Consider the following 23513-nt stretch of genomic DNA (forward strand, 5'->3'; position numbering starts at 1 on the left):
TGAGCCAGGGTGGTTATTCCATGAAGAATCTGGACAGAGCTGCCCAAATTCTGTTGGTGAGGTCTTTGAGCAGAAAGCTTTTTTATTTTGCCCTTAGATGCTGACAGGTAGCCAAGAGGGAACCTAAGGAAAGTAGTTTCCCGGGTTTTTTTTGTTTGTCGTTGTCAGTGAATTCTGTAAGATTAGTCTGCCTGTTTTTATCACAAAGACCATTATTTAAGTTTTGAAATTGGACGATAAATTCCTGAGTTGTTTCTTGTACCTTTTGCAAAAATAAACATGACTGTTGTTCTGAGCTAGTTTTTATACTATTGTTGAATAAGATGGTCATGACCTCTATGCATAGTATTAAGGTATTGCTTAGCCCAAACAAGATAGTAACAGATTTGTTTAGAAATTTGCAAGCATGACCATATTACAGTAATTTTTTCATTTATTAACAAATATTTTTTCATTAACAAATATTTATTAAATTGTTGCTATATTCTATGCATTATTATAACCTCCAGGGATAGACAAAAGCTCTTGCCCTATTGGAGCTTACTTTCTGGTACGAGAAAAACAATACTTTCTGGGAGAGATAAACAATAAATAAAAAACTCAGTGAATAAGTAATATGTATATGTAAGAAGGTGATAAATTCCATGGAATAAGGAAGACCAGTTTAATGTTTAGTGACTGGGTTGAAGTTTTAAATAGGGTAATCTTGGTAGGGCCTTACTGAGAAGATGATACTTGAGCAAAGATTCAATGGCAGTGAAAGAAGCCGTCATGAAATTACCTGGGAGGAAGAGCGTTCTAGACTGAGTGAAGAGCCAGTGCGTAGTCCGTAATGGAGTATAAGTGAAATGTTTGACCCACAAGGAGACCTGTGTCTAGGAGAAAATGAATGCAAAGAGAAGGTAGTGGGAGAAGTGCTCAGAGAGATAATGCCAGATTATGTAGGGACTTGTAGGTCTTTGTAGGGAACAGATGGCTGGTCATGTCTACCATTGATATTATATGTTAAGTCTAGATCTAATGACAAAAAATTTAATATTTGTTCAGTTTCTACTGTATTCATCCTATAGATACTTTTCAGCATTTTCTGTGGGCTATTCATTGTGCTAAGTGAAAGGAAAACATTAAACAAGAAAACAAACAGCAAAAGCAAGTCACAGCCCTTGTGGAGATTGTCTTGGTTCAGTGCAAAGGGTGGTGGTTTGTGTGTTAGTCATTGTATCTGACACTTTACATATTTTACCTTGTGTAATTCTGAGTATTTCATTTCATTCTGATTATCCAGTAAGATGGACAATGTCATTAACTTGGAATACAGTTGATGAAAATAAGGCTAAGAAAATCTGCTAATTTTTCCAAAGTTGCATAACTGATATATGGCAGAATGGGATTAGAATTCAGTCTTGTCTTTTCATTATACCATTGATTCTCAAATCTGGCTGTGCATCAGAGTTAACTTGGAGGCTTGTTGAAGCTAAAGATTCCTTAACCTAACCTCTGGGAATTCCCATTTAGCATAGCTGGCGTGGAGCCCTGGGAATCTGTAGTTTTAATAAATACTCCAAGGATTTCTGTATTTTGAAACTACCGCCCTCCATTATTATATTTATGGTAGTGTGATACAAGTGATTATGGGAACCTTTGTCTTCTATTTTCAAAGAAAATGGTTTTGTTGTTTCATTGTTTAGTATCATGTTTGGTACAAGATTTTTAGAGATGCTCTTTGTCAGGCAAGGATTTCCCTATTTTTCCTAGTTTGTTAAGAATTGAGTGTTGAATTGTAATAAACTCTTTATCTCCATTGATCAAACCATGTGTTTTTTTTCTTTTAATTTATGGAGGTGGTAGATTATGGTTTTACAAATATTGGACCAGCTTTGAGTACCTGAAGTAAATACAACGTATTCATGGTATATTCAGTTTTTAAAAACATGGTTGGTTTCAGGGCTTTTTTTTTTTTTTTTTTTTTTTTTAAGATTTCTGTAATCTCTAGAGATTGTCTTTAATATTCTTTCCTTAAACTGCCCTTATATCAGAGTGGTAACAGCCTCAGAAAGGGACATGGAGAATCTTTCCTCATTTTCTGTCCTCTGAAGGCCATTCCATCTACCTAAAATCATCTTTTCCTTAGATACTTGGTAGAACTCACTTTAAATCGCCTAGAAATGTTTTTACGATAGTTTAACATTCACAGGGACTATAGGGCATCCAGGTTCCTGATTTTCCAGAGCTGGTGTTGTGCATTTATGTTTTTCTAGGAATTTGATCATTTTACCTGAGTTTGTAAACAGTACTCCTATTTTAAATGTGTCTGTATTTATGCCTCTTTCTCATTGTTTTCTTATTTGTGCATTTTTCTTGATATGTTTTGCCAGTGTTTGTGTAACTGCCCGATGGGTTCTTCCTGCCCACTCCACAGAGAAAATCATACCCTGAGACCATAGCATTGCAGGCAAGAAAGAACTTCATTCACGTGAAGCTGGCCCAGGCAGGAGAACTGGGCTTATCACTCACATCCATTTTCCTGAAGGCTCAGGGTTTTTATGGACAGTTTGGTGGGCAGGGAGCTAGGGAATGGGTGTGGCTGATTGGTTGGGGATGAAATCATAGGGGGGTGGAAAACAGTCTTTGTGCACTGAGTTCACCTCTGGGACCAGTTGAGTCATGAGTCACAAACCTGGGTAGGATCCGTATGAAAGATATCTCAAAAAACAATCTTAGGTTTGCTATATGTAAAATGTTCGTTCCCTGGTGCCATAAAGAAATAGCACTCGAATATAAATTTAATTCTTTCAGCAAGGCAGTCTTTATTTTCTGCAGAAAGGGTGCTCATCGCAGATGGAATAATGGGGAGAGCACATTTGAACAAAGGAAGGCATTTTTATCCCTTATGCTGTTCCTGCTACTGTGTCCTATCTCCATTGGCTGGAGCCGGACCGCACAATCTAAACTAAAACCTGATTGGCTAACAGTTTAAAACTTTTCTAAATAGGTAAAAGTAATGGAAAGACAAAGGAAAAGAGGAAGTTGCTTGTGCCAAATAGGGAAGGGGCATAGGCTGCGAGCTGGAACGTGCCTGTGAGCATGTCCAGCACAAATTTTTTGGTTAAGGTACAAGAACATAGAATGTACTATGTGCCTATGAGCATGTTTAACAGCTAGGTAGGATAGGGCTTAACAAAGAGTTATTGGCATAAAGAGGCTTAAAGGAAGTTAGTCTTTAAAAGAAACTATTATTTCTAACACGATTTACTCTTTAACAAGAAGGGAAACTTTGAAGAGGAACTTTTTACTTTCTACAGGTTCTACAATAATGATGTTATCTATAGGAACGATCGAGGAAGTCATGAATTTTGCGACGTCTGGCCACAGGACTCCCGAGCAGTAAGGGATTATAGAAACTACACCTACATTTCAGTGGAGTTTAGGCCCTTCCAGTTCCCATTATCATATTCTTGCTTACAAAGGTGGTTTTCAGTCCCTGATCAAGGAAAGGGGCTAGTTACAGGGAGGGGCTGTTATCCTTGCTCCTAAGTTAAACTGGAAACCACATTTCTCCTAAAGTTAGCTTGGCCTACACCCAGGAGTGACCAGGGACAGTTTGGAGGTCAGAAGCAAGATGAGGTCAGCTATGTCGGATTTCTTTTACTGTCATAATTTTGCAAAGGCAGTTTTATTTTGTTAATTTTATTGATCTTTTAAAGAACCAGCGTTTGACTTCTGTTGTCTTATCTTCATTTTCTATTAATTCCTGATAATGTTTTTATTATTATTTTATGTTCCTTGGGTTTATTCAGTTATATTTTTCTTAATTCATAGTTTGTGGTCATATTTTCTAATATAGGCATCAAAAGCTATAAATTTAGCCATATCCTATGGGTTTTTAAAAAGTTGTATTTTCACTCCTTATTTCTGTAGAAATCTCTGTAGTGTTCATTTGCACATTTTGTAACCTTTCTAGTTACTTTGTTACCATTGGTTTTTGGTGGATTTGTCTTGGTCACAGCATGTGGCTCCTTGACCCCACTGGTCGCACACCTCAAGAGCCTTTGCTCTTACTCCACCCTCCCCCAGATAGCTCTTCCCCACATAGCTGCAGTACTCACTAGTTTACGTCTTGACGCAAGTATCACGTTTTCAGGGAGGCCTTCCCTCTCCATCTTCCTGAAGCTTCACACACCTTCTCCTTGTTGCTCTTCCCTGCTTTATTTTCTCTCCTCAGAACTTATCACTTTCTAATATGTTATTTAACACAGTGTTCCCAGCTGGATAGAGAAGGAAGTAAAGCCATTACAGGGTGTATAGCTGGAGACAGAAATGGAATTAAATCGTAAGGAAAGTGGGGAGGGCTGAGTGCCTGGACTTTGCCTGTCATGAGACTGAAGACATAGGGGTAGATGCAGCTGAGGAGTCAGTGTTGTGGTTGGAGAGGAAGATTTTTTTTTTTTCATATGGAGTCTCACTCTGTCACCCAAGCTGGAATGCAGTGGTGCGATCTCGGCTCACTGCAACCTCTGCCTCCCCGGTTCAAGCAATTTTCTCCTGTCTCAGCCACCCAAGTAGCTGGGATTACAGGCGCCCGCCACCACGCCCAGCTAATTTTTTGTATTTTTAGTAGAGACGGGGTTTCACCATGTTGGCCAGGCTGGTCTCCAACTCCTGACCTCAGGTCCTAGGCCTCCCAAAGTCCTAGAATTACAGGTGTGAGCCACCGCACCCAGCTGGAGAGGGAGGTTTTAACTTAGAAGTGAAGAGGTCATCACATCAGTCCTGGATGATGATGAAATTGAGGGTAGGGCAAAGTTCCTTATGTGGAATTTAGGTAAAGGTGACAGCAGGAATACTAACCAAGACATTTGGAGGCAGGTTGGACATGGTCCAACATGATAGTGGGAATCAGGCTAAAGAAAACGTGAGAAACCACATCAGTGTCCATCTTTCATAGCTGCTGATGGAGCAGCCCTTGCTTTCTTCAGGGTCTGTTTTGGGTGGTTCCCTTTTGTGAGGGCCAAGCAGCTCATGGTGGAAGTGGGAAGGCCGGGAGTGGTTTGAGGAAAACAGCCTGTAAGTGTGAATCTTGCTGTGTGGTTGAAGAAGGGGTTGGCTCCCTAGGTGCCTAGTTCCTCGTGGATTCAGAGCAGCCTGTCTGGTTACAGTCTTTAACTTTAGGATCTCATGGCCTTTGGAAGAAGCAGTGCTTTTTTGTTGTTTGTTTACTTGCTCTTTATCTAACCCTAAGCAAACATTTTAGGGACTTATAATGTCTGTTTCACCTAAATGTTACTGCTCTGTACATTTTTGTTGCAATATTTTTGTTGCACGTTGCATTTTTTTTTTTTTTTTTTTTTGTCTTTTCCTTTGCTCTCTTGGGCTTCCTTACTTAGAGAACGTTTTCTTCTACTTCAGGTGTTTTGTGTTTTTCTGTTTATGTCTTTAGTTTTAGAAGTGCCTGCAGCTAACATAGCAGTGCTTTCATTGGCACCTGATTTTCCTTTGTACTATTGTCATTTCCAGCCATGCTTCTGGTATTACTGTTGGTGGGAGTTTTTGTTTGGTTGGGTTTTTGTTTTGTTTTGGTATGTTACTGTTGTTTTGTTTTTTTACTTTTTAATTGACTTGTAATGGAATACTTAATAGTTCTTGGTTGGCAGACAATTAAGAAACATAACTGTTTACCATCTTCTAGGCTCATGGCATAACCTTGTACAAGAGAACCTGATTTTACCAGTGCTGCTTTACTGATGCCGATTTGCTTTGTCCTGATCTTTTGGGGATAATACCATTTTTAAGATTATTTTATGCTATAGAAATAAGTAACTTAAAAGCAGTATCTCTGTGCAGTTTTCTTATGTATCTACATTGCTTATAGGGTTTCTCTGCCGTAAGTCTATTTAGTGAGATGATTTTATATGTCCATTGGGCTCCTTAGAAAGAATTCCTTAGGAAATTGTATTAGCCTCCATGAAGATCAGATATCAGAAAGTTTAGGAAAAATCTCCAAGCACGGTGGCCTCACGCATGTAATCCCAGCACTTTGGGAGGCCAAGGCGGGCAGCTCACCTGAGGTCAGGAGTTTGAGACCAGCCTGGCCTACGTGGTGAAACCCCATCTCTACTAAAAATACAAAAATTAGCCAGGCGTGGTGGCACACACTTGTATCCCAGCTACTTGGGAGGGTGAGGCAGGAGAATTGCTTGAACTCGGGAGGCAGAGGTTGCAGTGAACCAAGATCCCGCCACTTTACTCCAGCCTGGGTGACAGAGTGAGACTCTATCTTAAAAAAACAAAACAAAACAAAAAAAACAAAAACTAAGGAAAAATTGCTGTTCGGTGCCACATTTAGTTCTTCTTGCCTTGTTTTATAGGTGAGGGAACATAATTACTTGAACTCTTTATTTGAAAATAACTTAGATCTAGAGTGGACACTAGGGCAGGCAGAACCTTTGATTGGAAAGTAGAACTATTTTTTTTAAGTTGCTTATATTTATTTTTATTGTTTTGAGACAGAGTCTTGTTCTGTTGCCCAGGCCAGAGTACAGTGGTGTAATCTTGGCTCACCACAACCTCTGCCTCCCGGGTTCAAGAGATTCTCCAGCCTCAGCCACCCAAGTAGCTGGGATTACAGGCACCTGCCACCACCCCCAGCTAATTTTTATATTTTTAGTAGATACAGGTTGGCCAGGCTAGTCTGGAACTTCAGACCTCAAATGATCCGCCCACCTCAGCCTCCCAAAGTGCTGGGATTACAACCGTGAGCTGCTGTGCCTGGCCAGAGTTGCTTAGTGTTGCTTATTTATAATAATAGATTTTAAGATCCTTGGATTAAAAAAAGAATCTTGCAGTTGTATAGTTGGAAGGGACTTTAGTTGTCCTGTTATGATACATGTGGTACTTGTTATTTTCCTTGTGAAAAGTTATAACCTGATGAGAAAAATTACCCAACTGAAAGCAGTCCAGAACAAAGGTGAAGAAGTATCCATTAACATGGGCAAATGAATAAATCAGCTATTTCACTGCCATTGGTTCTCGGAGTATTAACCCACGGGCCTGAGGTTTTCATTGTTGAACCCTTTTTAAAAACTCAGTACTATCCATATATCTTCTTGTATTTCAATCTCCATTAATTGTATGCATAGTGGTCCTCCTTGTTGGTTTGGAAAACATTGATTCTGTATTTGGTGGATGATTTAAAAGTGTGCTGAAGTGTCTAACATATTTATTCTTCTTTTTTAGGAAATTGAAAATGGCCCTTCAGCTATGCTAGGTCTATAATGGGAAGTGTCACAGTTCGGTATTTCTGTTATGGGTGCCTTTTTACATCTGCGACCTGGACAGTTTTGCTTTTTGTTTATTTTAACTTCAGTGAAGTGACTCAGCCACTTAAGAATGTGCCCGTCAAGGGGTCTGGGCCCCGCGGACCATCTCCAAAAAAATTCTATCCTCGTTTCACTCGAGGCCCAAGTCGACTACTCGAGCCACAGTTCAAAGCAAACAAAATCGATGATGTGATAGACAGTCATGTTGAAGATCCAGAAGAAGGCCACTTGAAATTCTCTTCTGAATTAGGTAAGTATATATGATGTTTACCAGCAGCCATATCAATGTATTTAATCAATGGAAGTTTGATTAATTAGATTAATTAGGAGATTAGAAATGCTGCATCATTTTTTCGCACACTGATTTATTTTGTTTGTGAACTACCTGAAGTTCTGTGGTTTCTGCGAGGGGTGTCAGTGGGGATTTATATTCTAATTTATCCAGTTCTGACTTCAGTATTTTATGAGAAAACAAACAAGGTCCAGTGAAGAAAAACAAAAAAAGAAAAGAAAAATTAAAAGGCTAGAAAGAAAATGGAACCTATGGGAGAAGGGGTTTGCTTTTTGTTTGTTTTTTTAAGAGATGGGGTCTCACCATATTGCCCAGGCTGTCCTCGAATTCTTGGGCTCAACTGTCCTCCCACCTCAACCTTGAGAGTAGCTGGGACTATAGGCACGCACCACTGTGCCCAGCCTCTGGAAGAAGGTTTTAATTGCTAGGATTGTTAATAAGGGAAAGAAATGGTTGAAAGTTTCCTTGACTGTGTTTAACTTATTTTTAAGGGTACATTTAATTAATACAGAACATAAAGTACTGAGTTTAAAAATAAGCTGGGGTTATTTACATCTAATATGATTTTCACTTAACAAGAGTTACTAAGGTGCTAGAAAAAAATATATGTATATATAATATAGTTTATTAAATCTTCGTATAAAATAGAAAGCTCATTTTCCTCTTAAAAATTATATTCTCTCCAACTTGGATGCAAGACTCTACTGTCTGTGCCTGTGAATACTGCAATTTTAGAGTGTTGATTTTGACAAATTTTATTTTAAGAGATAAATTAGCAATATTTGTTATTAAAACTTAAAGAACTTGGATCTTGTCACAAAAACATCAAATAATAGGTAATTTAAGAGTAAAATAAAAGAGATTTTGAGAGATTGAGAGAACCTTAGAATGTGAAAGAAATGTTAAAATAGAGTTTTCACTTCGTCATACTTTCAAAGAAATAAGATCAGTTCTTAGGACTTAATGATTTTCTAATAAGGGAAGTCAAAAGTATGTAAAATTTTGTGAGGAAACAAGCTAATATCTACTTCAGTTTTCATTTAAAATATTTTTAAATAGAGATGTGATCTCGCCAACTTCAATTTTCATAAAGTACAATTTTCATAAATCTTTTTCAAATAGCCAGTGGACATTTTTAAAGCATTAATGGGAAAATATCTAGCTCTTTTATTTATTTACAGTTACATTGGTAAAGTTTTTATCAAGAAGTAATACTGGGTTTACCATTTTGAATAGACTCTGTATTTGCTTTTGAAAGAAGTAGTGAGAGAATTGTAGATATTTGAATAACAAACTCCAGCTGCCTATCTGAAAAACTAAATTCCTTATAGACTATCCTAAAGAATCCACAAAAAAAACCTATTAGAGGTAATAAATGAATTTGGCAGTTGCAGGTACTAGATCAACAGTTGCATTTCTATACTGTAGCAATGAGTGGCCTGAAAATGCAGTTGAGATCAGTTTTATTTACAATAGCATCAACAGTAATAAAACACTTAGGAATAAATTTAGCCAAGGAGCTGCAAGATTTGTATGCTGAAAACTGTAAAACATTGCTGAAAGAAATCAAAGAAAACCTACATAAGTGGAAAGATATTCCAGGTTCATAGAATGGAATGCTAAATACTATTAAGTTGTAGATATCACCGAAAGCAATATATAGATTCAGTGCAATCCCTATTAAAATGTCAGTGGTCTTTGTTGTAAAGAGGGGAAAAGGTTATCCTGAAATTAATATGGAATTACAAGAGGCTCTGAATAGCCAAAACAGTCTGGAAAAATAACAAAAGTTGTAAGACTCAGACTTTCCAATTTTAAAAATAAATTGGACTACATCAAATATAAAAAACTTCTGTACATCAAATAACACATCAAGAATGTGAAAAAAAGGGCTGGGCGCAGTGGCTCACACCTGTAATCCGAGCACTTTGGGAGGCTGAGGTGGGTGGATCACCTGAGGTCAGGAGTTTGCGACCAGTCTGACCAACATGGTGAAACCTTACCTCTGTAAAATACAGAATCAGCTGGGCGTGGTGGCAGGCGCCTGTAATCCCAGCTACTCAGAAGGCTGAGGCAAGAGAATTGCTTGAACCCAGGAGGTGGAGGTTGCAGTGAGTCAAGATCGTGCCATTGTACTCTAGCCTGGGCGACAGAGCAAGACTCTGTCTCAGGGAAAAAAAAAAAAAAAATGAAAAAAGACAACCCACAGAATGGGGAAAAATATTTGTAAATCATATTTCTAATAAGGGTTCAGTATCTAGAATATATAAAGAATGCTTGTTTGTAATTTTATTTCATTTTGAGACAGGGTCTCGCTCTGTCACCTGCGCTGGAGGGCAGTGGCGCAGTCACGGCTCACTGCAGCCTCAACCTCCTTGGCTCAAGTGATCCTCCTGCCTCAGCCTCTCGAGTAGCTGGGGCTACAGGGGTGTACCACTGTGCCCAGCTAATATTTGCATATTTTGTAGAGACAAGGTTTCACCATGTTGCCCAAGCTGGTCTCGAACTCCTGGGCTCAAGCCATTCTCCTACCTCGGCCTCCCAAGGTGCTGAGACTATAGGCATGAACCACTGTGCCTGGTCTAAACAATTCTTAAAACTCAATTATAAAAAGACAAATGGCTCAATTTTAAAATGGGCAAAGGATCTGATAGACATTTCTCCAAAGATGGTATACAAATGGCCAAGCAGCAGATGAAAAGATGCTTAATATAATTAGTGATTACAGAAATGAAAATCCAAACAACGAGATAACCATCTCACACCCACTGGGAGGGCTATAATAATAAATTTAAAAAGGAGAGTAACAGGCAACAGTGAGGATGTGGAGAAACTGGAGCCCTCACACGTTGCTGGTGGGAATGGAAAATAGCGTAGCCACTTTAGACAGTTTGGCAGTTCCTCCACAAGTTAAACGTAGAATTTTCATATGACCCAACAGTACCACTCCAGGGTTTGTACTTGAAAGAATTACCAACAGGTGCTCAAAAACTTGTACTCAATGTTCATAGGAGTACTATTTTCAGTAGACAGAAGGTGACAACATGTTATCCAAATATCCATCAACTGATGAAGGGAGAAACTAAATGTGGTCTATCCGTACCATGGAATATTATTCAGACAGAGAAAGGAATGACGTTGTGATACATACTACAACCTGCATGAACCTTGAAAACATTATGCTAGTGAAAGAAGCCAGACACAAAAGGTCACATGTTGTAGGGTTCCCTTTATGCGAAATGTCTAGAATAGGCAGGTCCATGGAGACAGAGGGCAAATTAGTGGCTGCCAGAGACCGGGGAACAGGAAGAATGGGAATAACTGTTTTAATGCGTATAGGGTTTTCTTCTTTGTTGCTGAAAATATTCTGCAGCTAGATAATCGTGCTGGTTGTACAGCATTGAGAATGTACTAAATGTCTCTAATGGTACGTTTTATGTTATGTGCATAATTATCACAGTTAAATGAAAAATCCAAAATTTCTTACATAAAATAAATTTAATATAGAAGGAATTAGTATAAATAATATAGCAGTAGTTAAAAGTATGCAGATTTCTGAGTAGAGAATTATTGGACAAGCAGGGAAAGGAACCTATGAAAAGGTACATTTGAGAAAGATTATTGGCCAGGCGTGGTGGCTCACACCTGTTATCCTGGCACTTTGGGAGGCTGAGGCTGGTAGATTGCTTGAGCTCAGAAGTTTAAGACCAGCCTAGGTGGTATCTACCGAAAGTTTAAAATTCAGCTGAGTGTAGGGGCACATGGCTGTAGTCCCAGCTACTTACGAGGATTGTTTGGGCCCAGGAGGCAGAGGCTGCTGTGAGCCGAGATTGCACCACTGCACTCCAACCTGGGGGACAGAGCAAGACCCTGTCTCAAAAAAAAAAAGAAAAAAAAGAAAACAATAAATTTAAAATTAAAAACATTTTCTCGTTTAATCTGAAATTAATTATAAAATTAATCGAAAAGGGTCCTCTGGCATGTTAATTGAGGTTTGGCTACGATTTTATTTGAGCAGGGGAGTAAGAAAAGTAAGCTGAAACAATCTTTTCGTATGGCATCTTTTCATCAAGAGACCTATAATAGAACATGATTCTTTAAGTATTCAGTATGAGGTCACCCTCTGATACTTGTAGAATTAAGGAGTATTTATTGAGACTCTTCTTTGTGCAAGGCTCTGCTCTGGGTGCTAGATATCAAACAATTTTAATTTTATTTATTTTATGTTTTGGTCATCACCAAAGTGTCTTCTCTTCTGGAGTTTCTCTCCTTGTATAAAATGCTAGTGGAGGTTTGTTGTTTTGTGTTTAAAAAGGATGAACTGCAGTTGAAACAGTTTCAGAGAGAAGGCATATTAAGATATAATGTTTCTCAAAGCGGATTTAGGGACATTAGTTGGGTTCAAATAAATTGGGGAAACACTGCATTCTATTTTGTTTTGAGACAAAGTTTTGCTTTTGTCACCCAAGTTGGAGGCATGATCTTGGCTTCCTGTGGTCTCTGTCTCCTAGGTTCAAGCGATTCTCCTGCCTCAGCCTCCCAAGTAGCTGGGTTACAAGCGTGTGCCACCATGCCTGGCTAATTTTTGTATATTTAGTAGAGAAGGGGTTTCACCATGTTGGTCAGGCTGATGTTGAACTGCTGACCTGCCACGATCCACCCACCTCGGCCTCTCAAAGTGCTGGGATTACAGGCATGAGCCGCCATGCCTGGCTGGAAACACTGCCTTCTATATCTCATCCCTTTACACCTGGATATTCATAAAACATGCACTGTATTAAAGGAACAGAGTTCTACTATTTTAAAACAATGGACTTTTATTTATTTATTTTGAGACAAAGCCTTGCTCTGTTACCCAGGCTAGAGTGCAGTGGTGCGATCTTGGCTCACTGCAACCTCTGCCTCCTGGGTTTAAGAGATTCTCCTGCCTCAGCCTCCCGAGTAGCTGGGACTACGGGAATGCACCACTACTCCTGGCTAGTTTTTGTTTTTGTTTTTGTTTTGTATTTTTAGTAGAGATGGGGTTTCGCCATGTTGGCCAGACTGGTCTTGAACTCCTGACCTCAAGCAATCTGCCCGCCTTGACTTCCCATAGTGCTGGGATTACAGGCATAAGCAACCACACCCTGCCTAATATCACAATGACTTTGATTAGGCCTGTGGAGGAATTCCCTGACAGTTAAACCAGAAACTGTGAAGGTTTTTTTGTTTTGTTTTGTTTTTTTTATTTAAAAGACAGGATCTCACTCTGTCACCCAGGCTGGAGTGCAGTGGCACAACTGTGGTTCACTGCAGCCTTGATGTCCTGGGCTCAAGCAATCTTCCTGCCTCAGCCTCCTGAGTAGCCAAGTCATGGAGACTACAGGTGTGAGCCACCATGCCTGGCTAATTTTTTTTTTGTAGTAGAGACAAGGTCTTGCTGTGTTGCCCAGGCTGGGCTCAAGTAATCCTCTTGCCTTGGCCTCCCAAAGTGCTGGGATCACAGGCATGAGCCATTGTGTCTGACCTGGGAAACTCTTTTTATAGAAAAGCTTATCAATTGCCTTTTTCTGCAGAGAGACTCCTGTAAAAACTTGGATGTAACTGAGGCCTGTTGAGGGCCATTGGGGTTCTAAAATCTATTGCTTTAATGGAAAATTATAAAAAATTTTTTCCTGGTTGCCGGTAAATTTTTCTCTTGAATATAGTAAACTATTAAGATTATGGCTTGTGGCCGGGCGTGGTGTCTCACGCATATCATCCCAGCACTTTGGGAGGCCGAGGCGGGCAGATCATGAGGTCAGGAGATCCAGACCTTCCTGGCCAACATGGTGAAACCCCATTTCTACTAAAAATACAAAAATTAGCAGGGCGTGGTGGCATGTGCCTGTAGTCCCAGCTACTTGGGAGGCTGAGGCAGGAGAATCACTTGAACCAGAGAGTTGGAAGTTGCAGTGAGCCGAGATTGTGCCACTGCGCTCCAGCCTGACGACAGAGGGAGACTCCGTCTCAAAAAAAAAAAAAATATATATATATATGGCTTGTGAGTAGATGGTGTTTATAGTTAAGACACACTTGCTTTGACCTAAACTGACAAGAATTTGACTTCAACCTGGAGACGACCTAAGTTTGAGAAAAGAGATATTAGATTATAATAGGATAAAGTCAGCATTTTCTTAGGATCATAATATCATTAACAGTAACTGGTGATACTTTCTAGATTTAATTCGCTCACTTCACTCTTTTGCAGGTATGATTTTTAATGAACGCGATCAGGAGTTGAGAGACTTGGGCTATCAGAAACATGCTTTTAATATGCTTATCAGTAACCGCTTGGGCTACCACAGAGATGTGCCAGACACAAGGAATGCAGCGTATGTGCCTTATCAGATTTGCAAATACATTTTAACAGCACGATGTTTTTAGTGTCAGTGTAAGAGGTCACGAGGATGGTGTTCCTATTTCCCAGTGTAGCCCTTTATTCAGCATACTAGGAAACTTGAGACAGATTTCCACTTGTGTTACATGTGAAGCCACATGGTCTGAGATGTACCAGCAGAGTCCTAGAGCTTGCTGTGTCTCCTTTAACATTTCAGATCACCTGGGGAAGGAGAGGAGGGTGCTAATTAAATAACCTGAGTATAAGTTTGTTCAAAGGTGCTAATTAAATAACCTGAGTATAAGTTTGTTCTAAATGTTTATTGATTGGATTCGTGGCAAACAGGAGTTAAAATCAGTGAAGAATTTTACTCCTCATTTCACTTTTCTTTTTCATGATTTTGGTTCCATCAAAGGCTTTTCATGCATGTGGTCAGTCATTCGACAGACAGGCATTTGTTGAGCACCTTCTATTTGCTATACGCCTTCTTGCGCCCTGGAAGAAACAAACAAATGTAGTAGTTTCTGAGTTCTCAGGGCTCGGAGTCTAGCAGGGGAGGCAAATAAGTCAACAAGTCCTGGCGGTAGCACGCGAGTAAGGGCTGTGATAGGGTTTGGGGAAATGGGGGCATAGTACTGGAGTGCTCCCTGCAGAGAGGTGACAAGGCTGGAGGGAGGCAGGGCTCAGATACTGGAGGGTTGTGTGTGTCCTGGGAAATAATTCAGGGTTCTGGATTGTGTTCTCTAAGTTCATGGTTTTTTTTTTTTTTTTTGAGATGGAGTCTCACTCTGTTGCTCAGGCTGGAGTGCAGTGGCGCGATCTTGGCTCACTGCAACCTCCACCTCCCAGGTTCAAGTGATTCTCCTGCCTCAGCCTCCTGAGTAGCTAGGACTACAGGTACACACCACCACGCCTGATTAATTTTTGTAGTTTTAGTAGACATAGGGTTTCACCATGTTGGCCAGGGTGGTCTCGAACTCCTGACCTCATGATCCGCCCACCTCAGCTTCCCCAAGTGCTGGGATTACAGGCGTGAGCCATTGCGTCTGGCCAGTTCATGACTTTTTGATGTTGCTTAAAGCTCCTTACCCTTTTTTTCCAAATAGTTGCTTAGAATGATTTGGTACATGGAAGCTCTTCTGTTATCTTGTTATATCATAATTTATTCAAATCTTTTTTATTATTGGGCAAAAAAATAAAATTTCAAATATAAAGTTTTATATTTGTTTCCTTTTGAAACCTCATTGAGGAGAAGCTGGGCATCAGCTTATGAGTGCTGCATGAAACACTTGCCATGATTTTGGTAAAAAGAACTTACATTTTTATGTAACCTCTCTTCCAAAAAAGAAAAAAAACCCTGAAGTTTAAAAAATGTTTATCCGGCCGGATGCGGTGGCTCACGCCTGGCATCCCAGCACTTTGGGAGGGTGAGGTAGGTGGATCACGAGGTCAGGAGATCGAGACCATCCTGGCCAACATGATGAAACTCTGTCTCTACTAAAAATACAAAAATTAGCCGGGCATGGTGGCGCATGCCTGTAATCCCAGCTACTCAGGAGGCTGAGGCAGGAGAATCGCTTGAACCCGGGAGTTGGAGGTTGCAGTGAGTCGAGATTGCGCCACAGCACTCCAACCTAGCGACAGAGCAAAACGCCATCTCAAAAAAAGAAAAAGTTTATCCAAAAGTAAACAAGATAGTAGGTATAGGAGGGAGACATTATTAACACAATGTAAACTCTTGAAGAAGAAACTGTACTGTTTTTGTAAATGCTTTTAAAAAAAGTTGTTGTTCCCATAATGTTAGAAAGAGGCTGAACAGGCTGGGCATGGTGGTTCACTCCTGTAATCCCAGCACTTTGGGAGGCTGAGGCGGGCAGATCAGCTGAGGTAGGGAGTTTGAGACCAGCTTGACCAACATGGAGAAACTCTGTCTACTAAAAATACAAAATTAGCCAGGTGTGGTGGGGCATGCCTGTAATCCCAGCTACTCGGGAGGCTGAGGCAGGAGAATTGCTTGAACCTGGGAGGTGGAGGTCGCGATAAGCCGAGATATAGCGCCCATTGCACTACAGCCTGGGCAACAAGAGGGAGACTGTGTCTCAAAAAAAAAGGGAAGAGGGTGAACAAGGGGACAGTAAATCTGTAGGTGAATAATGATCTAAACCACTTGCGCCTTTTAAAATGTCAGAATTTCTTCATCTTTATCTTTACAGATGTAAAGAAAAGTTCTACCCACCTGACCTGCCAGCTGCTAGTGTTGTTATCTGTTTCTATAATGAAGCGTTTTCTGCCTTGCTTCGGACAGTGCACAGTGTCATAGACCGCACGCCAGCACACCTGCTTCATGAGATCATCCTTGTGGATGATGATAGTGACTTTGGTAAGGAATGCTGTAACTGGTAACATTGGATGCAGGCTGTCAGTCACTACAGCACTGACAAACATTAACACAGCCGAACTTTCCAGTACGTGGTAGGTAGGGATCCTACACATGCAGTCACAGCTGGGTTGACTACAAATAAGTTTGAAGAAATCCGTTATCTTTGTAACCTGCTTATAAACTATGCTAACCAAATTTGGCCCTTGAAATTTTGCCCGTGGCTTACTTTAAAAAACACACCTCTTTTTATTTGAAATAACTGTAGATTCACAGGAAGTTACAAAGACAGTCTATGTACCCTTCACCCAGTTTCTCCATCATAAAATTCCCCTGTCAGAACCAGGAATCCACATTGGTACAGTGTGTGTGAGGTCCAGGGTTTTTCTGTCAACAGGTGGACTCCCACAACCCTCACTGCAGTGATACAGAACTGTTTCCTCACCTGGAGGGCCCTCATGTTGCCTCTTTCTAGTCGCACCTTCTGCTTTCCTCTACTCTTCCCCAGTCCCTGAAACCACGACTCTATGATTTTGTTTCCATCTCTGATTTTGTTATTTCAAGAATGTCATATAAATGGAATCACACAATATGTGACCTTTTGAGATGGACTTTTTTCAGTTGGCATGATGCCTTGGCTTATGCCTCTCTATTAAGTCTCTTACACTGATTGTCCCCAGATAAAAGTGGATTGCATTCTGATAGTTCCTCAACCATCTCTGAATGCCAGTATTTTATGATTCACTACATACTCTATATTCTATATGCCTTTCTTTAATTCGACATAGACTCTTGCTAAGAGTGGCTTTGTGTACCCAAACAGGATAGAAGGCTTTTTATTACACTGCTCATTCAGCTCTCAGTGACCTTGCAAGAAAGGCCGGAAGCCCATTTTATAGAGGGAGAAATATAAAAATTAAGTAATTTGCTCAGGACCCCATAGCTGTTAAGTAGTAGAGTGGAAGTGAGACCTGTAGTCTGCATAGCTCCAAGCCTTCTGCTCTTTTCATGACAGCAGCCTGCAGAAACACAGTGGTACAGGTATATGCCAGTGACTTTTTCACGCACTCAGGCATTTCTTAAGTGCCACTTGTATCAACATCAGAGTTGTTATATCGGTATACATCAGAGTTGTTATATCGGTATACATCAGAGTTGTTATATCGGTATACATCAGAGTTGTTATATCGGTATACATCAGAGTTGTTATATCGGTATACATCAGAGTTGTTATATCGGTATACATCAGAGTTGTTATATCGGTATACTTAAATATAGACGGTAAAGAAATGGACAGAGACTCATGGGAGCAGAATTCTCAAACCTTGGCTAAAAACAAACAAACAGAAAACCTAACAAATAAATCTGAGACTGGACCAAGTAGAAGATTGGTTAATACTGATTTCTAGAATTTACGGTGGTCTTTTTTTTTTTTTTAAGTCAACTTGTATTTTGGTTTTCACTTTGTGGCTATTTTATCTAAAAGGAAAAATTCATAATTTGGGGTGGTTTGTATATTAACTATGGAAAGAATTACTGCTTATTATCTTACACGATCTTTCAAGTTATTATGAAGTATACAGGTGAATGACATAGAATTCCTTAAAAAACATTTAGCAACCTTGGAAGAAAGATGCTGAATTAATAAAACAACATATTCAATGCTGTTCTTGTTATTCTTGGTAGGGGCAGTAGAAGTTTCTTAAATATTTTGAAATGGACTAAGACTTAATAAATTCCTTTGTAATAAAAGGCATTTATATCTCATTTTCTTTGTTATCACTGTGATTTATATACAGTCAGCTGAACATTTATGCACTCGAAATACTCATTCCAAACATTGTTTATGCAAAGTATTGTGCTTGATGCTATGGAGATACAAATAAGTCTATAACTAAAGTAAGTATTCCTCTTGGCTAATATTCCAGCTCTTACCCTTCATTTCTTTCCTTCCTTTTTCTTCCTACACGATAAGCTACAATACTCATTTAAAATAATATTCTATATTTTGTTTTATTGATGTGAATTTTAGCAAGTACTAGATGCAACTTTAGAATAGCTGTAAAGTGTCTTTATATATGTCTCATACAGCTTGAATAATTGTGGGACTCTATTTTCAGATGATTTGAAAGGAGAACTAGATGAATATGTCCAAAAATACCTCCCTGGAAAAATTAAAGTCATAAGAAATACAAAGCGTGAGGGATTGATTCGAGGAAGAATGATTGGCGCGGCCCATGCGACAGGTATCACTTGTTAGCTTTGCTCTACTGGTGTTGGAAGACAAGGGCTCAAGCGTCAGCACCTGTCCTGATTCTGCAAAGTCTATGAAAAGTGGTGTTTCAAATGGACATTGCCAGCAGGAGAGATGAGGCTTGTTCTGTTTGGGAAAGGCCTGTTCATAACTCCAGGCCTGCTTGCTACCCCAAAGCATGTAGTGCAGGTAGTGGACGTAGTACAGGTAGTGGACGTAGTGCAGGGGGCTGAACTCTCACATCCTCAGTGTCTGTTTTCATAGCGATGCTTTTTTGATAGTTATTGCCCCTCAAATAGATTTATATCTTGTTCACTTATATAAGCAGAAAAGCCTGGACCAAAATGTAACTGAACTTTTATGTTTTTAAATACAAAATTTAAAAGTATGAACCCAAACTGTTGAACTATGCTTTTAATTCTTAGTGCAGAGTGCATCCCTCTGGAGCTACACATCATTACTTTAATTGGTAAATGAATGTAAGATTGACTTACATAATTATAAAAGGCATTTTCTTTAAAATTCCCTCTTAATTCTAATGATTCCATCAAGGAGAAAGTCTCCATTGTTACTGGTATATCTTTAAAACCTTTCCATCATACACTGATCTCCCCCTTTAGAAAGAAAGAACATCTCAATTTCAGTCTTCTGTAGAAAATATATCTGGTTAGTCTTCAATTACATTATAGATTCTGTTGTATTTCGTTTTATGGTTACCTATGTGTAATTGGTCTCCCTGAGTTTCATTTATGATTATAATTTTTAAAAAATTTAAAATAAATTTAAAACAAATGAATCTGTTTAAAAATGTTAGGTGTATAATACTGCAGGTAGTGCATGGACATGGCAAAAAAATTTTGAAAGTCATTTGAGAATGACAGAACTTGGTGGGGACATTCCCTAGCAGTGACAGCATCTACTACAGTCCTTCCTGTATTCCGCGCTCTTCTAGATAACCTGCCACTGGGTTCGTTTCTAGATAACCTGCCACTGGGTTCGTTTCTAGATAACCTGCCACTGGGTTCGTTTCTAGATAACCTGCCACTGGGTTCGTTTCTAGATAACCTGCCACTGGGTTCGTTTCTAGATAACCTGCCACTGGGTTCGTTTCTAGATAACCTGCCACTGGGTTCGTTTCTAGATAACCTGCCACTGGGTTCGTTTCTAGATAACCTGCCACTGGGTTCGTTTCTAGATAACCTGCCACTGGGTTCGTTTCTAGATAACCTGCCACTGGGTTCGTGGCGGCCGGCACTGCTCACCGCCGCTCCCCCTGTGGAGCCACTGGCTGTGCTGGGCTGAACTAGGACTTCACTTTTAGACTCTGTCTTCTCTTCTTTCTCTTAAACCCACAGTGACCTGAAGCAATTAACAAAAAAAGAGAAGCAGCTCCTCTACATCCCATCTGCAGTGGATGCAGACTGAGCTCAAGGCTTGTGAGACTATCGTTTCTAGGTTTCTAGTCATGTAAAGATTTACTGAATTGACCGTGTGGAGTTATTCAAGGCAAAGCAATAGAGTGAAAATTGTGGGGTATTTTCAGTATTAAGCCACTCAAAACATGGTTCCGTTAGAATGCATGTTTACTGTGAATTGACTGTTTTTAGATAGCAATAGTTATTTAGGTTTTTTTCCCTTTATGATCTCTTCAGGTCCTCATTCAGATATAGTTTAGGATCTGTCAGAAGCAAGTCAGTTTGCCTGGAAGTCATTGTTTCAGGTTCACTGTGACCAGGTATAGTCTTCATTTAGTTAAATTGGTGTTAATTGGAAAAAGTAACACTTTTAGAATAAGAAAAGCTCTGAATCCATTTTCTCCTTGAAGCAGCAATGGAAGCAGCAATCGTGATTGAATTGATCCCACCTCACCCCCACTGATGTGCATATGGGAGGTTCTGCCTTTCTGCATTCAGTGACAGGGGAGAGCTGCCTGCTGCCTACATCCCCACAGCTTCAGGCTGTTTACAGACACTGATCTGTGGGACTGATTCACGGGCATCATTGAAAACTGAGATACTGCTTTTATCACTAGTTGAAGTTGGATAAATAACATCTGGTGCTTTAAGTAGTTCATGTAAAATCTTGATACATTTCACGAGTGCACTTTTAGAAAAACAATAATGCAACCTGATGATGAGATTCTAAGTTTCTCAACTGCTCAGAAGAACCATGGAGCTCTTAAATTTGAAATTATATGTTAAAAAAAAAAATCCTCAGTTCTGCTCACATTTATCAAGGGGAGCTTGAAGTGCAGGATAAAATGTTGATGATTTAATATTTTGCTAGCTAGAAGAAAGGTGTATCCCATTGGCAGATGAGAGCCACTGAAGCCAAGAGGGTGGGGGGCAGTAGAAAGGAAAGGTGGGAGATGGAAGAAACAGAAATGAGCAAGAGGCGTCCCCGACAGCGCCCCCGGCTGCACCTCCCTCTCCGGGAGAACTGCTGTGTGGCAGCAGCCAGCCGTGGTTACAGTGCATTTCCTCGTCACCAGTGAGAAGGCAGCTGTGTTCTCTGTACTCTGTTTACTGAGGCAGAGAGATGTATTATAAGTGTGTGCTAAATTTCAAAATATTTTGATTAAAATAATTGTAATAAAAATATCTACACAACTGGTCACTGTCGTGGCACCAAAACATCTTGAAATACTCAATATCTGGCCTTTCCAGAGAGTTGAGTTGTTCCTGTGAGACTGACTCCGTTTCCTGAAGAGAGTGAAATTGCCTGTCCGTTTTCTCAAGAGGCGCGCCTGTGATTTGTATGGGTCCCTCAACTACAGCAGGACACTGCTCGCAGCATTACTGGCTGAGGGACGTCCTTGCTGACCATCAGCAGTGAAGTGTGGTGCAGCAGTTAAGCCATCTGGGGCTGGCAGGGTGGCAGTCGTGTTTCATGCTGTGTCACTGCATCATCCCATTGGACGGGTGGCTGTGCCTAAATTGAGCGTTGCAACACTCTCCTGAGCCTCTGTTGTTTCCTCCCCAGGAGAAGTCCTTGTGTTCCTGGACAGCCACTGTGAAGTGAATATGATGTGGCTGCAGCCCTTGCTGGCCGCCATCCGTGAGGACCGGCATACTGTGGTGTGCCCAGTGATCGACATCATCAGCGCCGACACGCTGGCCTACAGCTCGTCCCCTGTCGTCCGCGGAGGGTTCAACTGGGGGCTGCACTTCAAATGGGATCTTGTCCCCCTTTCTGAGCTAGGAGCGGAGGGAGCCACTGCACCAATAAAGTAAGATCACCCCTTTGTTTGAAAAATTCCTACCAGTGCTTCCTTACAAGAGAAAAAAATGATATTAAAGATAATTCCTCCTTTGTAAGGAGCAAAAGTGTTGACTTAATTTGTACATTAAAAAATTCTTGAGTATGTATTGAATTGTATGCAGTCTGCCAAGTCCTAAGGAAAGATCGATGAGTTAAGATACTATATGTCCCCTCAAGGACTTAGAGCCTTGTGAGAAAGGCAGACAGACCACGCCACCATTGCAGAGGAAGCCCTGGGAGGGCCCATGTGGTGTTTGCTCTTGGTATGTCAAACACCGTGGTGTATTTATTGTTCACTAACTTACCTTCAGTTGTTTGGTAACCTGAGTGATGCTGTGAAAAACATTAATACATAAGCCTTTGCTTCCATTAGGATTTTGAAGTTATATTCCTGCTAGTATAATTATTAAAGTCATGGTATAGGAATTATTTTATGTTCTTATCTGTGTTTCATCTTCTGTAATATAAATCTGCTTTTCTTATTTTTGTTTTCTTTAAAAATTTCTTATGTAGATTGAATTCAGAGAGGTTTGCCTGTATTTTAACTTTTTAAAGAATGCAACATTTGTTCTTGATTTGCCAGAGTGTGATCAAAATTGGTACTTTCTCCAAACAATGCCAGGATCTCAGAATGTTCACATTTCAGTTATTTTTCCCCCAATTTACTTGTTATTGTTGCTGTCCACATAATTTAAAACCCAGAAGCGATTTCTTACATAGCAGTATTCACACAGGCTTGCCCAAGTATCTCCCCTTTATGTTACCCTGTTCCTTCTGCAGCTGCAGGCTCTATCTGGGATTGCTCTCGTCCTGGCTGAAGAACACTCTTAGTCGTTCCTTTAGTTGGACCTCCTAGTGATTAGTCCTCTGTTTTTCCGAAAATGTCCTTGTGTTTCAGCATTGTTTTGAACAACATGTTTACTCAATATCTAGTTCTAGGTTGGCAGTGGCAGACATGCATGTTCTTTCAGTGTTTGAAGGCATCATTCGAGAACCTTCTGGCATTCACCATTTCAGACAGGAAGTCAGCGTTGTTAGTCTTACTTTGCTTCCCTTAAGATAATCTCTTTCTCACTGGCTGCTTACATTTTTTTGGTCTTGTTTTTAAAAAGTGTTTTTTGGATATGTATAAACATGGTTACTTTTTTGAAGTAACTGATTTGCTGCCGAATTCTGCCTTGTCTTTTTCTTTGAAGCAATTAAAGTCTTTGGTTGATGATTCCATATTTGAAACTCCTGCATATCTGTTTCTGTTATATGTTGTTTCTCTCATTTTGCTTTCATATGATTTTATCTTCCCATTTGCCTGGTTATTTATTTGTTGCTTATTTATTTTTGCTTAGTGCCAGACATGATGTATGAAAAATTATAGAAATACATTCATACCTGAGATGATGTTTTTTCCCTGCAGAGATAATTTTGCTTCTCTTCTGCAGGCAGCTTGGGTCACTAGAATCCACACTCCCCTCTGTCTAGTTTTAGGAAGTGAGCGGACTGGAAGCTAGCTCGAGTCCCTGAGAGGACCAGTCTACGGCTTTTCTCAGTCCAGCACAGCGCTTCTCAGCCTTGGCACTACTGACATTTTGGGCCAGATAATTCTTTGTTGTAGGGGCCCTCTTGTGCATTTTAGGATAGGTAGTAGGATCCCTGACCTC

At 40.1% G+C, this 23513-nt stretch overlaps 1 protein-coding gene across 6 annotated transcripts in view; it reads left to right on the forward strand.

Moving 5' to 3' along the window:
• Positions 1–23513, forward strand: part of GALNT11 (polypeptide N-acetylgalactosaminyltransferase 11) — an 80880-nt gene that overhangs the window by 44959 nt on the left and 12408 nt on the right. For 5 of the 6 annotated variants that reach the window (XM_007983540.3, XM_037991000.2, XM_007983542.3 and 2 more), the window contains 5 exons: positions 7234–7566; positions 13838–13961; positions 16180–16346; positions 18464–18589; positions 21580–21826. In XM_007983540.3, the coding sequence (XP_007981731.2) occupies positions 7272–7566; positions 13838–13961; positions 16180–16346; positions 18464–18589; positions 21580–21826 (959 nt within the window). In that variant the 5' untranslated portion in view covers positions 7234–7271. The remainder of the gene's footprint in view (positions 1–7233; positions 7567–13837; positions 13962–16179; positions 16347–18463; positions 18590–21579; positions 21827–23513) is intronic. The other variant, XM_007983543.3, reaches the window with a different exon arrangement.

The sequence above is a fragment of the Chlorocebus sabaeus genome, chromosome 21 (genome assembly GCF_047675955.1).
Source record: "Chlorocebus sabaeus isolate Y175 chromosome 21, mChlSab1.0.hap1, whole genome shotgun sequence".
In the NCBI taxonomy this organism is placed as follows: Eukaryota; Metazoa; Chordata; class Mammalia; order Primates; family Cercopithecidae; genus Chlorocebus; species Chlorocebus sabaeus.